Source organism: Meles meles, chromosome 11 (genome assembly GCF_922984935.1).
Source record: "Meles meles chromosome 11, mMelMel3.1 paternal haplotype, whole genome shotgun sequence".
NCBI lineage: Eukaryota > Metazoa > Chordata > Mammalia > Carnivora > Mustelidae > Meles > Meles meles.
Genome location: NC_060076.1, coordinates 21,278,370 through 21,295,054, shown reverse-complemented (window position 1 = coordinate 21,295,054; position 16,685 = coordinate 21,278,370). Strand labels below are relative to the sequence as shown.

At 34.2% G+C, this 16,685-nt stretch overlaps 1 protein-coding gene across 7 annotated transcripts in view; it reads right to left on the bottom strand.

Moving 5' to 3' along the window:
* Positions 1–999: 999 nt before the first annotated feature.
* Positions 1,000–16,685, bottom strand: part of PTBP3 (polypyrimidine tract binding protein 3) — a 116,290-nt gene continuing 100,604 nt past the window's right edge. For all 7 annotated transcript variants that reach the window (XM_046023752.1, XM_046023753.1, XM_046023756.1 and 4 more), the window contains 6 exons: positions 14,086–14,225; positions 13,807–13,840; positions 10,935–11,027; positions 9,375–9,591; positions 6,179–6,256; positions 1,000–6,031 (listed from right to left, as the gene is read on the bottom strand). In XM_046023752.1, coding sequence (XP_045879708.1) covers positions 5,899–6,031; positions 6,179–6,256; positions 9,375–9,591; positions 10,935–11,027; positions 13,807–13,840; positions 14,086–14,225 — 695 coding nt within the window. In that variant the 3' untranslated portion in view covers positions 1,000–5,898. The remainder of the gene's footprint in view (positions 6,032–6,178; positions 6,257–9,374; positions 9,592–10,934; positions 11,028–13,806; positions 13,841–14,085; positions 14,226–16,685) is intronic.

The window sequence follows — 16,685 nt, the reverse complement described above, 5'->3', positions numbered from 1 at the left end:
AAGCCTTCTGATATGCAAATAAGCATTTCACAGTTAAGACCTCATTTGGCCATAGTTATTTTACCTTTTCCTGATAAAAATGCCTCTTACACTGAAAAAAAAAAAAAAAAAAAAAAAAAAAGGTAATTACATTTATGGATACAAAAGATTTTACAGGTTAGCCAGCAAAGTTCAACAGTGGTTACCTAATTTTCTATTCCATTAAAAATAAATTCCTACTTCCAAAAGATCCTAAGCAAAAGATTAAAATAAACTCTGACAATCCAGAACTCTTTTAAAGAACTTAAAAATAGAACTTTTGTCTAAGGAAAAGAAGTATCTGGCAGCTGGTAACTGTTGTTACATTTAATTAAAACGAACACAAACCTGGTCTGAGATCACACCTCATGTTTCAAATTTATGTATACTAATCCTATAGGGAAGCTAAAAACTGAACTGGAGAAAGTGTTCCAACTCTTGTTTGGCAACTGAGCTTAGACAAAGAGTGTGTTTATGGGGGTTGGGGAGAGACAGATACACAGGGAGAGAAAGAACTCACACAGTCTGTCAACGTGTACTTGTACTAAAGGGAGAGGGCCACAGAAGTTGCACTGTAGGACAATTAGAAAAGCACTTTGCTTCTCAAAATAAAATCACTCCTTAATTAAAAGAGGGAGTTAGCAGACTTGGGGCTTTATCAGTTTTTAAAGTATGAATACAAGCTTGCTATTCCCTCTAACTATGACAAGTTTAGATGGATGGCTATGAAAAAGAAAAGAAAGTATGACATCATTAGAATTACAGGTAAGACAAGAGGAAACCCAAAGTACAGACACAAGAACACAGAAAATTTTAAGAGAGTACAGATGTCATGACATTTATTAAAAGGCATGCTACAATGCTATACTTGTTAGGAAAAGAGATTAGAGATTATCAAGTAATAGTCAGCAAATATACAAACTGAACGAAAATGTAATATACTATAGAGTACAGAAGCTTGAATTAACCATGCACTACGCATTTAGAAAATATGTTTTTTAATATTTTATCTTCTCTTTGCATTTATAACATAATTCACTGAAACAATCACAGAATCCTTTTCTTCCAAAACCACAAACTGTGTTACAAATGAAAGCTGGTACTGCTGCTTATCAAAATATACAAGACAATTGATGTTTTGTATAAAACCACTTTATATGTTAACTTGTTCCCCAAAACCTTTTTTTTTTTTTCTTTTTTGGCCTGGTTAAAAAAAATGTTGTTACAAATATTTACAGCATTTTCTTCTTTTAGATGAACATTCTTATAAACTGAAAAAGGGAATTTTATGAACAGACCACATAAAACACAAGACAATGTCAGAGGCTCCTAGCTGTGCTATTTTTGTTTTACTTAAATACAGTACTGAAAATGCCCATCAAACCCTTGTCATCCTAACCCACTCTGTTCACATTTATACTCCCATTTTCTCTAAGTAGTCTATTCACCAACAGGAAATAGAAAGTAAAGGCTGCGTTGCACTGGGTCTTCTTTCAGAAAGGAGCTTGGGAAAAAATGCTTAATGAGAGGAGTTAAAACCAGAACAGTAAGTCTTCTTTGGTCAGAGCAATGAGGTGACATTTTGATGCAAAACTTTGCTTGGTCAGCAATCTATAATTAGTACTTTCTGAATGTGGGATGAATTTTTAAAAGATCTGGTTAATAATGGTAAGGGGGGAAAAGGCCAGAGTGTTATTTTTAAATGACATCAAAAATATCTATTTAAATATTTGTTAATACAACTACTACATAGATTCAAAAACTGAAAATAACACAACAAAATCTGTTTACAGTGCTGACTTAAGCTTGCTATACGCAGCTTTCAATCATGACTATTATCACCAAGGACCAGACAAATATCCCTGTTCTCTGGAACATACGCTTCAGGTTACAAAAACTAAAATGACTACCACAAAGACGTAGAGCAGCTCATTCTTGGACCTGCACAATGCTATAGAATGAATATTATGTGATAAAGGCAAAAGTGTAACTGATACTTCATTTATACAGTTACAATTCTTTGCTTGTATGAATAGTCTGTGGGATAACATTCTTTTAAAACTATATAGTACGTATTTCCTGAAAACCAGAACACTGATACTACCTTAGTCTCAAATAGGAAGAAAAGGTCAACTAAGACTACTGAAGAAGGCACATAAACTTTGGTCCTGTTTTGTTTTCCTCCCTCTATAAAACTCCCTAAGCTTTTTAGTAATTTTCTACTTTTAAACCATTCATAACTAACTGTCAGAATTTGCTGTGAAAAAGACTGCAAATAGTCTTACAGATAATAACACAGCTCTTTTGAAGGACAGCTGAGTTCTATCTTCTTTAAAGGAAAACTTTTGTGCAATCTAAACTGTATTTCTTGTAGCACAATAGTAGACTATTTTAAGTCTGGCAGTTTTATTCTTGTTAACAACTCATCAAGACAAAGGAAAGGCTAAGAAAAATGCTTTTACGCATAGTCATGCTGTCTTTTTGGTTTTAAAAATAGCAGTACACACTGGTTTTCAAAGAGACAGGCCGATAGTTTGGCAAACTTAAGGGTTTTTAAGTGAGTCATTGGGGGAAAACACATACTTTTGAGTTTGTCATCTTTCATCCAGCGATATTTAGTGGAAACAGAAATTACATGAAAATATATTCACTATATAAATTTTGCTGCCTAATGACATGGAAGCTTTGAAAAGTTTGTATGAAAATGAACAGAGACAATAATGAGAGTTAACTTTTTTTTAATCAACTGAAGTAGAACCAATGATCATCATCCTAAGTGGAGCCGAAGAAGGCATTGCTCCCAAAAGGAATTAAGCAGGCAGAAATTCGGTCTCTAAATATTGTGAGATCTGCAACTTTTAACAACAGAAGCAGAAACATGACTAAAAATAACTGATTACCTAGTCTTAAATAATTTATAGCATTCTATAGGAGCTACTGGGAATTACGATACTCTCCAGTAAGTTATCAATTAAGATATTAAGATACTGGGTCATTTTTCTATTTATATCTCACACAAAACACATTTTACTGCTACACAAGTTATTAAAATCTCAAAGTAAAACTTTTTGGCATAAATTGCTACTGCTGAACGTGTACTGCTATTTTTTGAAGACCTGAATATATATACTTTGTGTAAAAGTCAAGACACTTCCAAAAGTGGTAAGACAATACTCCTTAAAGTAAATAAACTTAAAAATAGGACACTATGACAGCTCAACAGCAAAAATAAACATTATTCAGAAGATACTGAATAAATGCATGCCAAAACAAAAGTACGAATATCTAGTTTTTCCACTACCCTGATATTTTTAAATCTTTCCACAGACACTATGCCAAAACAAATACTGTAGACCTCTATAATTCAAACAGCAAATAACATATGGATGATATTCATGCACTAGAGCTAATTTCAGACCCAAATTGATGATTACAAGCATACTATTTTGGATAAGAATATCTCTTTTCCAAATCTTAATCTGATTTTGTCAATAAATTAAAATGTATGTACTGTGCATATGTATGTACAACATAGAAGAGTGCATGTATGTATATATATTTATCTACACACACACACACACACACACACACACACACACACACTCCCTGAAAAGGATTCAAATGTCTCTCTCAGATTTAAAGGCCATTCCCTACTTCAAAATTACATTCAATGCTATTATGATCTCCCATCTGCTACATTGACACTGAATGCTTTGAAAACCATGAATTAAATCACACAGTAATTCCTAACTCAAAGCAAACAAAATAATCCAATTTAATGTGTCACTGACAATTATAATAGTGCCTGTATGCTTGGAAAAAAGAAGCAAATTTTGGGAGATTTCTCAAAAAATTTTTGCTTTTTCCCCTCCTCCCTTACTCAAGTGTTTTAGTAAAAACACATTAAGTGAAAAAAATAAAAACTATATAAATGATTATACCTATCTATTCAGTCAATGCTAACATGGATTCATTTGAAAGGTTGCAATTTAGTGTCCTCCTTCCTAGTCTATCTACCAACTACCTGTTGCTCAGTGTTGAGTGAATTCTGCTTTTTAATAACCTATGGTATCTCCTGTAGTCTCCAATTTTTTGAAATAATCTTTCAACATTCAAGCTAATGGGTGGAATATAGCAAAGAAATTGAAATTTTTAAATGTGAGATGAGCTACTCTGAGGATCTGAAAACTGTAAAAGGGATGGACAAAAATGACCCCTTTAATAAATTCTGCGTTTTAAAAAAATCCGATCAAGCACTAAAAAAAATAATTAATGAATGTAAAGTTTCTCATTAAAAAGAAAGAATTTTACATTATATAATCACTGAAGCAACATGAAAACGTATTCTTACACTCAACCACAGAGAGGGACAGAGTTTGAAAAAGGACCCTACCTGGTCATATTCCATGTATGGGAGCACTCAGTAACGAAGTTATAGTAACAAAGAAAAGCATGTCACTTGAGTACTGAGAAAAAGCAAGTAATCCTGAGACAAAGTCTAATGAGCAAGAAAGGTTAGACAAGATCCAGAAACTGAGATTGCATTTTATAGTACCAAACTGGTATGCTCTGTCAAGGACTGCACAACCACTACTGGTCACAATGTAAAGAGGCCTACAGGTTGTGCACTGAGTTATTTCCCAAACCATTCACCCTTCCCTACCCCATCTCTGCACCAAAGCACCAAAAATTTGAATAAAAACTATTACATATTGAAAACCACTTAAAATTGCAATGAAAAAACTTTAAAATCCTTACCAAAACAGGGAAAGAAAAAACAAAATGCTCACCAAGCCCACGATATAGCTTTCAAGATATTTAGATAAAATTCTAACCTATTATATCATAAGCACATAATAAGGCACATAATAAGAAATTAAGTAAATACACAGTAATTCTGAATAAGTATTAGAGATTATAGTGGTACAAAAAACCCTTGAGATTAATTTTTTTCTAAAATAAGACCTTACCAAAAATAACTTTTAAAAAATCTGTCAAACCATATGATAGACCTGAATATTTTCCTTAAGACTGTAAACTTTTTTTTCTGAAAACAATTATAAAAAAGTAGTTTATAAGTAGGATTTTCTTTTTAAATTTTCCAAGATCCTATTACTCAGCAAATAGTGTCATTTTGAAATTTAAGCCATGATTTTTCCTAATAAATCTAATAATTATTTTGACACCTTAATAGATCTTGGATTCTATTTAACTTCCTTGGGGACAATTGAGATACTTCATTTCTCCAAATAGTTTTAAAAAATTAAAGATATGTATTATTCCAAGGAGTGTCTTGCAGTGAAAAAAAGAAACCACTGAAGGAAAACATGCAAGTTTATAAATTTTCTTCCAATACAACCCAATTTGTTTATGTATACCTATCAATATATGCTAATTAATATGATTTATAAGTAAACATAATTTCCTATAGGGGCTGAACTTCTGAATCATAAAGTTTAAAACCTGGTTGTAAGTAATTTTAAAAGTCTGTATGTTTAAATTTTTCCAAAGTACAAAGGATTTTAGAAATGTTTTATAAGGCTGATCTGGACCCAAAATAAAAGAAAGTCTGTCCTCTTGAAATCTAACTTAGTATAGGGAATTAAATTATTGAAAAAAAATTATTTTCCTGAAGGTTATTTTCATAGAAACTATGGTACAAAGGAAAAACAAACCTTTGATCACATCCTGGCAAGGGGGGAAAAATGGGGGGGGGGGGAGAAAAGAAAAGAATATCCCTTGATTTTCTGTATATACTGGAATATCAAACCAGAGTTACTTTCGTGAAAGAGGCAGAATTGGTCTTGAGCTGCTTCAGTCTATGTCTGAAGGTTTTACTGAAATTATGGTCCAGTCTTAGGAGAAAAATTTACAGAAAAATCAGATTGTAGATTTTGAGAAGGAAACTCTGAGGTGGTGATTTTCTCCAAGATCGTGATTATGAAGCTCAATGAGGGCCTGGATTGCTTCTTCCACAGATCCCAACTGAATGAGTGCCATTTTGCGATCTTTTCTGAAAATAATATAAGAAACAAAAAGTATATAGAATTCAGTTTGCCTACAATTCTTCCCAACCCTCTAAAGACTTCATTAAAGTACTTTAAAAATTTGCATACTACATTAAATAATGTTAATGTATTTCTTGAAAGCACTGACTTACTGAAAGAATTTAAAAGCCTTCACTGAACATCCCGCTTCGGTGAAAAGGTTCTTCAGATCATCCACTGTAACAGAAGGGCTGTGAAAACATAACAGAGAGCATCAACTACCTTAGCCCAAATTCTCACATGAACCAAAGATTAACTGCTGCAACTGTCAAATCTCCAGAGTATCTCACATTTCAAAGACAATAAAACCATACAATGAAAACACGATTTGGAAGTGCCCTGAAAGATGTTCAAGATTGACACATACATGTCCTCAGCAATGTAATCTGGTCTCAAATCTTCTGCATAAGATATAAGTAGGTATATAAAGAAGAAGAAAAATCTATCTATATTTCTTTTAAAGGGATAATTACCCATATCCCTGACTTCAGTAATTAACTCAAGGATTTCCAAAGTTACTTCTAATATTACCAAAGTTATTTCCCAGTTCCAACTTATTGGCTATAGACCACCAGAGTTCTACATTTTCAATGGCTTTTAGGGTAATTCTGAATACATGTACATGGGAGCTAAGGTGGGTCCCTATTATTATTGCCTCCTAGTATTCAGGCCTTTAGATACTCCTCTCCCATAACAAAGAGATGTCCTCTCTAACCTTTACGGTACTGTAGAAATGACATGTTTGAATTCTAAGGCTGAGAAACATTGTAATTCCCACCCTGCCCTCCTTGAATTATTAGCTTTGGAAGAAACAGCTACCATTTCATGGGGATGCTTGAGCCAAATGGAGAAGATCATGTGGCAAGGAACTGAGGCTGCCTGTCAGCAACTAAGGGCATAAGTAAGTTAAGTACTTGAGAGATGGATCCTCTGGCCCCAATTAAGCCTTCAAACTTACGAGAGACTCTTAATCAAACAACCCAGTTAAGCCATTTCAGGATTCCTGACTCATAGTAACAATATGAGATAATAAACATTTACTATTTTGATAAGCTGTTAAGTTTCGGGGAAATCTGTTATGTAGCAGTAGATAACAGTGGCCTATCACATAAGGGTCAACTGACTAAATTATTCTAATACAGCAGTTTTCCTCTTTCACTAATTTCTTATGAGATGATTTAACTGCCATAATGTCTTAAGAAGACTGTACTTCATCTCATGACAGCCAGTAAGGATGGCATGGTAGAACAATGATTGGATCTGCAGGGAGACAGATCTGCATTCACATTCTATTTCTCATTCATTGGTATATGACTTTGAGTAAGGTACCTAAACTGAGACTCTCAGTTTCACTGATAAATGAAACTAATGACTTTACTTGAGAGGTTACTAAGCATGGATTGACAGAGACAGAATAATTGTTACCAGGGACTGGGGTATAGAGGGAAATGGGGAATTATTGTTCAACGGGTAGAGAGCTCCAGTTTGGGATAATGACAAGAATCTGTACATGGGACAGATGTGATGGCTATACAACAGGAATACAAAATGTGAATGTACGCCGAACAGCACATTCAAAAGTGATTAAGATGATAAATTTTATGATATGTGTATCTTACCACATTAAAAAAAGGTTATTATATGGAGATTAAATGAGGTAACACATGTACGTTACCAGCATGGTGCCCAGAATGTGGCAGACGGTTCAAAAAAATATGAATGTCCTTTCCCTCTTCTGCCTACATGTCTTCTGTAAGTTGTAACTGAGATCAGCCCCTAGATAATGCATTTAAGAAGGTAACAATGACAGGAGTCTGTCTCGGTATCTAAGTATGTTGTTCCTCTACCTGACTCCATGATTAGCTGCTACATTTCTAGGTCCATGTAATCTCGAGTTTTTCCTTAAGTGACTCCTCCAGTTTTCTAGTTGGCATGAGGTTTGAGCCGTTGTCCAGTTCAGATTCAAGGTTCCTTCAGGTAGCCTAACCAGAGACTAGCTGGCAGCCTGAGCATTCCACATTATTTTGAGTGGTTATTTTCTATTCCTATTCATCCCCATTCTCATTCTCAATAATGTTCTAGAATTTTACCCTTCTCCATTCCCTCAGTCTTTCAATTTCCACTCACACAGGCATATACAAGCATATCCCACAGCTTTTACCCCACCCTCTCCAAAGTTCATTCCCTCTTCATGTATTAGAATAAGTTATACACAACTGCCATCTTCAAAGGTCAAGGATTTCAAGAATTAGATCAAGGATTGCAAGATGCTTTCTATAAAGGGCCACACAATAAATATCTTAAGCTTTGATGGTCACAGAGTCTCTGCTGCAACTATTCAGCTATCCTGTTGTAGCTCAAAAGCAACCAGACACTATGTAAATGAATGAGTGTGGTTATCCGCCCTGAAGCTATTTTTGGAAGGTAAAATTTGAATTTTATATGGTTTTCTCAAATCACAAAATATTTCTCTTTTGCTTCCCACCCACCCCCACCCCGACCATTTAAAAATGTAAAAATCAATTTTAGCTCACAGGCCATATAAAAACACATGGATTTGGCTTGTGGGCTATAGTTTGTTAATCCCTGAGTTAGAAGATGAGTAAAGAACAAGTCTACTACAACACTGCTTAACACAGAGTGGTCACAATAAAGTAATTTTTAGCTTTTAAGTAACCAACATATATATGGCTTTAACAATTTTTTTTCATATATATGGCTTTGCAACTTGTAGATAAATACTAGAAACTTCATTTTCCCCATATTTTTAGACACAAAGTATTTGATTTTGCTATGCTGGTTAATCCTTTAATTCTATACAAAGAGATGAACAAGTATGTACCAATGGAATATTTCCATACAAACTTTTCTTTAGAAAAGATTTATTTATTTATTTTAGAGAGAGAGTACAAGCTGAGAGAGGGGCAGAGAGAGGGAGATAAGCAGACTCCCCCTCTCCCCTCACTGAGCATGGAGCTCAATGCAGGGCTCAATCCCAGGACCCTGAGATCATGAACTGAGTCAAGAGTCAGGTGCCCAACCACTGAGCCACCCAGGTGTCCCTGCACAAACTTATTTTTTTAAAATTGAGAGGTAACTAATTGCTAATTCCCTATTTGGAAAGAAATTTCACCTTTCACTTTTAGAGTGTATAACTAAAGATATAACCTTAAGACATGATGGCAAATAAACCATGTCACAAGAAATTAATGACTAGGATAACTGCTACATTAGAATAATTTCAGAGTTTCTACCTCTCTCAAAACATAATTAATCATCTAAATGAATAATAAATAATTGGGTACATACGGAATGTTGGAAAGATGCAGTGTAGCTGATGGTGGAAAGATATTCTGGAAGTTTTTGGAGCCAGGTTTTTTAAAGCGATGCAAAGGACTATTGCTAAAATCCTTGGTCAGACCTTGGTCTTCTTGTCCCTCTCGAGGAAGCTGAACTGCCTGATGTTTGGACAGGGTAGCGCGAAGTACTTTTCCATAAAGTCTTTGCCCACTCAGGTGATTCATTGCTGGCATATAGGAAGAAAATAAGAAAAGTCTAGGTATTAAGATAGAGTCACTGTAAAATTTGTCTAAATTATCACAAATTCCTTTTATTTAGTCACTTAAGATTATATTGTCAGTTCTGAGGGTTAAAAGGGCTTTAAATTCAAAAACTCTTATATACAGAAATGTATTAAATGACTTTACTTGACTATAACAGAAGAGAGGGAATCTTTAAAAAATAATTATCTTCTTAGCAGAGTGCTAGACAGTTCCATAGTGCACAGAACATAACAAGTGCTCAGGAAATGGTTACTGAATAAAGGTAGTTTACTCTCAAGCAACAGTTTTGTTTTTTTTGTTTTTGTTTTTTTTTTAGTGCCTAACATGGGGCTCAGATCAAGAGTCGCATGTTCTACCAAGGAGCCAGCTAGGTTCCCCTTGGGAACAAATTTTTTTTTTAAATAAAAAAATCTAAGTAGTGACTTTTTAAAAAGATTTTATTTATTTATTTGACACACACACACACACAGAGAGAGATCACAAGTAGGCAAAGAAGCAGGCAGAGAAAGAGAGAGGGAAGCAGGCTCCCCGCTGGGCAGAGAGCCCGATGCTGGGCTCGATCACAGGACCCCAAGACCATGACCTGAGCCGAAGGCAGAGGCTTAACCCACTGAGCCACCCAGGCGCCCCAATTAAGTAGTAATATTTTTAACAGCCACTTTAACAATGAACAATAAGACCACAGAATGTCATTTTCTTGTACTATCATTAAGAAATTTGCCCAAACTTTTAAGACATGAAATAATTGCAGAAAACTTAATTTGGAAGAAAAACAAATAAATAAATGAACAAAAATTAAATAAAACAAGTTGCATTTATTAGTTTATATTTAATGGAAAAACCCTAGAGTCAAAGTTCTTTTTTTTTTCTTTTCTTTTTTTTTTTTTTAAAGATTTTATTACTTATTTGTCAGAGGGAGAGAGCACAAGCAGGGGGAGAGGCAGGCAGAGGGAGAAGTGGACTCCTCGCTGAGCAGGTAGCCGGATGTGAAACTTGATCCCAGGACCCTGGTATCATGACCTGAGCCAAAGGCAGATGCTTTACCAACTGAACCACCCAGGTGTCCCTAGAGTCAAAGTTCTAAACATCAACAATATGTTCAAATAGATGAATGAACTTCAGACTTCAAAGAGTAATAAGTATTTTTAAATTTTAAACTATAAGCAGGTTCAAATAATAATGAAGACATTTGCATAAAGAGGTACTCTTCAGTAAAATCATATTCCTACTACCTATTAGTTTATTTTATAGGAAAATTCACATACAAAAGGGGCAGATTATCATTACTATTATTAATGATCAGTACCTAGCTGAGCTTGACTCGCATCTGCCATCTGAACCAAGGCATTTTCTTTCTTATTAAACATAATCTTCACTCGATGTACATCACCATATACTCCTAATTGAAAAGACAAAAACAATTTTATTAAAAATGTTAATGCCTAACTGTGTAATGTTTAATTTTATAAATACATTTAAAGAAGGCTTCTTTTCTCATATTATATTCTCTGGGCAATTCCACACGTATGAACCCAAATTTGTATCTCTTCTATTTCAGATCTTTTAATCTACTCAATCATTTTCACTTGGATATCCCATAAACACTTCAAATTTAGTACGTCCCAAACAGATTCATCTCCTCTTTCTTATCCCTGCTTCCAGTGTTCACTAACTCTGCTAATAAATATTATCATCATTCACATATTCAGACACCTGGGAGTCATCTTTTAATTTCTCCCTTTCCTTAAAATTTTACATCTGATCAATCACCAGTACCCATTGACTTTATGGCCTAAATTATCTCTTACATTTGTCTACTTCTTCCTATCCTCATTACCATCAAAGCTGCCATCATCATTTCACACCTGAACTATCCTAATAGCCTTCTAACTGACCCAAATTCTTGTCTTCCCCAAAGTGGGTCCCACATTCCAAAGAACTGGCAAAATGATTCATTGGGATGAATCAATCATCCCAATCAATCATTCATCAATCATCATTGATGAATGAATCAATGAAAATAATCAAACTCGTATTTATACTGATTTGTTATATGAGCCAGTATAAAAAACTACACCTAATTTTTAATATATACATGATATTACAGGCAGACGTTTCTATAATAAGAGTATTCTCTCTTTTTTAAATTCAGTATACCAAAATACACTGCAGTTTATATGCTAGAGGGTATCACCAATATAATAAAAATAAGAACCTTAAGTAAGTAGCACCATGACCATACTTTGTAATGTGATGAGAGAATAACTGAAAATCTTCAAGGCACACAAGAGTGCTGGTTATCTTGTGGGCAAGCACCTAAGAGCAACTGAACTTAGAGATGAACAGCACTTCTAAAATTTAAAACAAAAAGACAAGCATTCCAAACATGCTGTCCTTCTTAGAAATGATGAGTATCTGAAACAAATATTCTTTAAAAAATAACACATACAATTTGAAAGCTGAGGATGACTTTTTTTTAAACGAGTAAGAAATTAGCTTTTAGAAAGAATGTACTTTAGCTATTAAGGAGACATGTGAAAATTTATCATTAATACCTAATTCTGTTATTGAAAATTACATGACTGTGTCACGAATAAAAAATTCCAAAGTAATTCCAATGAGTATGAAGGATCTCTGTGGGGTGATGGAAATGTTCTAAAACTGGACTGTGGTAAAACAATGTAAATTTACTAAAAATCAATAATGTATAGACCTAAAGCAGGTGAACTAGAATACTATAAATTCTATCTCAATAAGACTGTTTAAAAATTCAATTATCCACTCAAATTTTTGAAACAATTTTCCATCCTAATAAAACTTCCAAATAAAGAGTACCAGTGAGTTTTAAACCCATGTGTTAAAAAAAATTCTAATGCCAACAGTTTTTGACAACAACTGATTTAACAAGAGGAAAAAATGAAGCTTCTCTCAGTACGTACAACAAAAGTAAGTGGACTAGATTGAAATATTAGTATCATACTTAATTAAGCACAGTGACAATGAAACATTTCCACTAAAATCACTTGTCTTTATGAGCTATCTTTCTTAGTTATGACAAACATTAAGATCAAGTACTAAAATAAAGTGAACTTGGAATCAGATCTGGGAATACTAAAACAAAATGGAAAAGATTTTTGAAAATAATGAAGCATGTTAAATCATACTTCTCACTAAATGTTAATTTTTTTTTTTTTCTCATTTTATTTATTTTTTCAGCGTAACAGTATTCATTCTTTTTGCACAACACCCAGTGCTCCATGCAAAACGTGCCCTCTCCATTACCCACCACCTGTTCCCCCAACCTCCCACCCCTGACCCTTCAAAACCCTCAGGTTGCCCCAACCTCCCACCCCTGACCCTTCAAAACCCTCAGGTTGTTTTTCAGAGTCCATAGTCTCTTATGGTAAATGTTAATTTTTTAATGAAAATTTTTATCAGTAAAAGTCTTTAAAATGCTGAATATTACTTACTGTTGCTCTTATATTTGTACATATTATACTGTACATGAGTACAGTGAAAGATGGATAAAGTTTATAAATAATCATTTATAAATTAGGAATACATGCTAAATTTTTTTTTTTTTTAAATGAGAGAAGAACATATTAGAAGGTCTGGAGACCTTTTAAAACCTTAATCTCATTTTTTAAAACTTGAATTTCATCTGACCTCTTGCCAGCTTTAAACTATTCAATGGTTTCCCACTGTTCTTAGGTTCAAAATCAAGCTCCTTAATTTAGTTTACAAAGCTCTTCCTATGACCTTGCCCATATTCCACATGTGCCTCCCCTATACTTTCCACTGGGGGGTTTCCTTCACTTCCATGTTCCAGGAGCCCTCTCATCTACTGCTAGTGTCTGGGAAAGGACACTTGCCCTTTCTTTCTGGCTGGCTAATGCTTACTCATTTTTCACAAGTCAGCTTAACTATCATTTCTTTTGGTACACCATCTCTGATTCCCTGAGCTAGGTTAGGTCTCCCATCTCTATATTCCCATTACATTCTCTATTTCCCTTTTTATAAAACTTTACTGTAACTATAATTACTCAGTCTTATTTCCTACTCTACCTTCAGTGTCAAATACACTACTTGGCACATAGAGATAATTGATAAATATTACTGAATGATGAAATATATTTAATCCACATCACAGACATCAAAAAGAGTACAGAAGAACTTACCAAACAGGATAAAAAGCCCATGCGGCGTGATAAGCTGTTTGAAAAGGAAAACACAAAATATAAGTTTCCAAGTAAAAATTTAAAGTAAGTTTACTTGTAAAAACAGCAGCTGACTTTGTTTAAAGCATTGATTTTATATTTTCCTATATATACTAGTGAAAAACTTTAATAAAAATCCTTGAAACAAATGTAAATATTTTCATTTGAATACAACCCTAGTCCAGAAACTACTATACCGCCTCCTAAAAGACTAAAATTATATAATACTTTCAAACTCACATCAGGATTGAGATTGGTGACAAGCAGAACAGAATTTCCTGGTATACCACCAGCCCCAGGAATAGCCATCCTTCCAGTGACAGCAGAGGAGGTGATTGTGAGAGGGCCCAGAGCTCCAGGAACAGCTGGGACTGATAATCCTTTTTAAAACATCAAAAGCATTTCATATATTGGTTATCTGGGGAATTACAACACTGGATATATCTTAAGTAAATAAATGAAGATGAAAGCAAAAATATAGAAGAAAATGTGTCAAAGCTACCATAAGGATATCAAAGGCCAGTTTCCTGCCCTACAGAGTTAGTCTAGGAGTCAAGTTCCTTATTCTCTGACATCATCATACTCTGTATTATTTGTAACATAATGTTTTGCAGTGCAACAGAATTCACTAGTTTTAAAGCCATGAGGCTTCTGGAGGGTATATCAACTACAAGTTTTCCTTTTCTTGAAAGAGATATATTCTAGCACATCCCTATAAGGTAGATGTAATTTTTCATTTGGTTTCTACCATAAAATCATATATATATATATATATATATATATATATATATATATGTGTATATATATATATATATATATTTAATATTTTGTTTATTCATTTGAGAGAGAGAGAGAGACAGAGACCAAGCAGGGGGATAAGGCAGAGGGAGAGGGAAAAGCAGACTTCCTATAATACTGGAATACTGACACTACATATTATGCTTAAAATAACACACATTCAGAAGTGTCCCACTTCTGACACTTTTTCAGAAGGTCCCACTATTTGTGTTCTCAGCTTAACTAAGGTAAAATCTCTAGTTTATGTAAAATGAACCAGTTCCTTAATGATATTTATTGATTCTTTAAGTTCAAAATTCCTTATTATAGAGTCTGACCACTTTGCCACAAATCACATAATTAAGCTGCAACATAGTTTACTTTCAGACTACTTGGCTTGACAATCTAATAAGGTCATTACTATCATTGCCCTGCTGCGCTTTAAAACTCTGCAGACCACTTTCTCAGGCTGGATACATTTCCATGAAATCTTTATTCAGTGGTCTTTCACATGGCCTCTTCCCATATCCCTCCAATCCAACTCTGCAACTTCTGAATAACTTCCGTAGATTTATTCTGTATCACCAACAGTACAATCTGGCTACACCAAGTGTGTAACACATATGTATATACGTACATATGTTGTGTGTATCTATCCCCCTACTAAAGCAACTCAGGAGTCCCCTTTATGCCATTTTTTTCTCCTTCTTAATGTTTATAGTGATTTACACATAGTGTGTCAAAAAGAACTATCTGAAATGAAGGAAACCTTATATGACTACTTCCAAATATTTATCAATTAAACTTTGGGGAGCTTCAAAGAAATAAAAATAATGTATAATGTCTCCATTTTAATGGAATAGGTAGAATATTCATTTAATTAGACATACATTAAGATGACTTAAAGCCACCAAAAACATAAAACTTAAATGTCAACCTTATTACTCTTTCCCTTTTAGTCACAAGTCATCCTCTCCATCTGAGAGTACTTACAATTCCCAAAATTGGAGGGACAGAAATGTAAAGATTAGTACAGAAAGGATCTATGCTGCAATTTAAAACAGAGTTATACTCATTAATCAGTTGGAAACTGGAAATGTAATATGTACACCAGGATTAACACTGTATCACTCTTTTAATCAGCAACCTCAGTGTTTTCTTTAGGCACTGGAGTCAAGACCAGAAAGTAATTTTTCTTCTTTTCCTTAAGTTATGATCAAATTCATTTCATTTACTATTTGGAAGAGTGAGAAGTCATTATCAAAATATTAACCAACTGCTATCTCTTAACTATCTATTAGCTAAAAACTACATATCCCCTAAAATAAGCAGCATGTGTACTCTCTATGGCAATCCTCTGAAACCATTAGTGACATAAAAAAAGGATCTATAAATATGCTGTATAGTAAATATTTATTAATTTGCATATTTACTGGGGTACTTAGGTGGCTCAGGCTATTGGGTGTTTGCCTTTGGCTCAGGTCATGGTCTTAGGTTCTTGGGATTGAGCCCTGCATTGTGCTGCCTGCTCAGTGCGGAGTCTGCTTCTCCCTCTGCCCCTCACCCCAATCATGCTCTCTCTCTATCTTTCCCTCTCTCAAATAAATGAATAAAATCTTTTACAAAAATAACTGAAGTGTTTACTGACTACAGAGAATGTACTGAATGCCATCAAAGGCGTTAAGAACACAAATTAAGTAAGACACAGGTCTGTCCAACATGCAATTGATAAGCTTATCAGCAAAGACATAAGCAGTTTATACATTTTATATAGGAACCTAAAGGGCAAATGTAAGGTTACTTAATACAGTCAACCTATTATAATCTGTACCAATAATATAAATGATACAGAACATATACTGGAACCTGGGGGACTGGAAATGGAACCACAGGGAATTATTCATAAGGACAAGGAAGCTGAGCATCATACGATGAGCCACCTTTTTTTTTTTTTTTAAAGATTTTATTCATTAGAGAGAGAGAGAGAGAGAGAGCACAGACAGGGAGAGCAGCAGGCAGAAGGAGAAGCAGGCTCCCTGCTGAGCCAACAGCGCAATGTGGGA